This window comes from Echinops telfairi, unplaced genomic scaffold (assembly GCF_000313985.2).
Source record: "Echinops telfairi isolate 266 unplaced genomic scaffold, ASM31398v2 ScPeMD7_32;HRSCAF=126, whole genome shotgun sequence".
Taxonomy (NCBI): Eukaryota; Metazoa; Chordata; class Mammalia; order Afrosoricida; family Tenrecidae; genus Echinops; species Echinops telfairi.
Window position 1 is genome coordinate 2,694,054 of NW_022103929.1, and position 1,092 is coordinate 2,695,145.

At 42.6% G+C, this 1,092-nt stretch overlaps 1 protein-coding gene across 1 annotated transcript; it reads right to left on the bottom strand.

Annotated features, from left to right (window-relative positions):
- Positions 1 to 434: 434 nt before the first annotated feature.
- LOC101640761 (olfactory receptor 1L6-like) lies at positions 435 to 1,082 on the bottom strand (the record flags this gene model as incomplete). Its single annotated transcript, XM_004716482.1, has 1 exon — positions 435 to 1,082. A coding segment is annotated over one exon (648 nt), but the record flags the coding sequence as incomplete, so codon positions are not given.
- Between the last annotated feature and the right edge of the window lie 10 nt (positions 1,083 to 1,092).

The window sequence follows — 1,092 nt, forward strand, 5'->3', positions numbered from 1 at the left end:
TTTTTTGTTGTTGAAGTGTTTGACTCCTAAACAAAATGTTGCCAGTTTAAACTTGCTAGCTGTTCTGCAGAAGAATGATAACTCAGTCTGTTTCTATTCTATTCTACAGGTTTGTTAGAAGTGAGAATCAACTAAACAGCAAAAGTTTTTTTTTTAATGCAAAATGAATGGGTCAGAAATCGCAAAAGAAAAGGAAGAAAACTATGTACATATTTATAATTCAGTGGGATATCAATATCATATTATTAATTTTACTTATCCGTACCAAATGTACCACAACCTTCTATTGCACCTGTCACTTACTAATGTATAATTAATTTTGAAGATAAGCACAATGACTGACACTTTTGTGTTCTTCTCAAAATTCAGTGCTTTTCTTGACCCAACATGAATTTTGTGGATTCTTGCTTAATTATTGAATGCTGAGAATGTGATTATGTTACTCTGACCCTTCCAGTCAGCTTTCTCAAAGCCTGCTTCATGTCCTTGTTCCTAAGGCTATAGATGAAAGGGTTCAGCATGGGAGTAACGACTGTATAGACGACAGTGACCACACGGTCCTTTGTCACTGAGTAGGTGGATGAGGGGCGAATGTACACAGATATGATGGTTCCATAGAATAATGCCACCACTGTGAGGTGGGATCCACAGGTGGAGAAGACCTTGTATCTGCCTCCTCCTAAAGGGACCCTCAGAACAGCACGGGCTATGTAGACATAAGACACAATAATGATGATGAGAGAACTCATAAGCACAAAGGAGCCCTCTGTGAAGGTCACGAGCTCATTGACAGAAGTGTCAGAGCAGGAGAGCGCTAGCAGTAGCTGGACATCACAGAAAAAGTGGTGGATGATGTTGGATCCACAGAAGGAGAGGCGGGCCATAAGAATCGTGTGGGTGAGTGAGTGGAGATGAGACACCACCCAGGATGTCACCACCAGCAAGAGGCAGCGCCTGGGGCTCATGGTTGTGGTGTAATGCAGTGGGTTACAGATGGCCACATAGCGGTCAGTGGCCATGGCAGCCAGGAGGAAACTATCAGTGGTACCAAATGCCACAAAAAAATACATCTGAGTGAGGCACTGCCCAAAC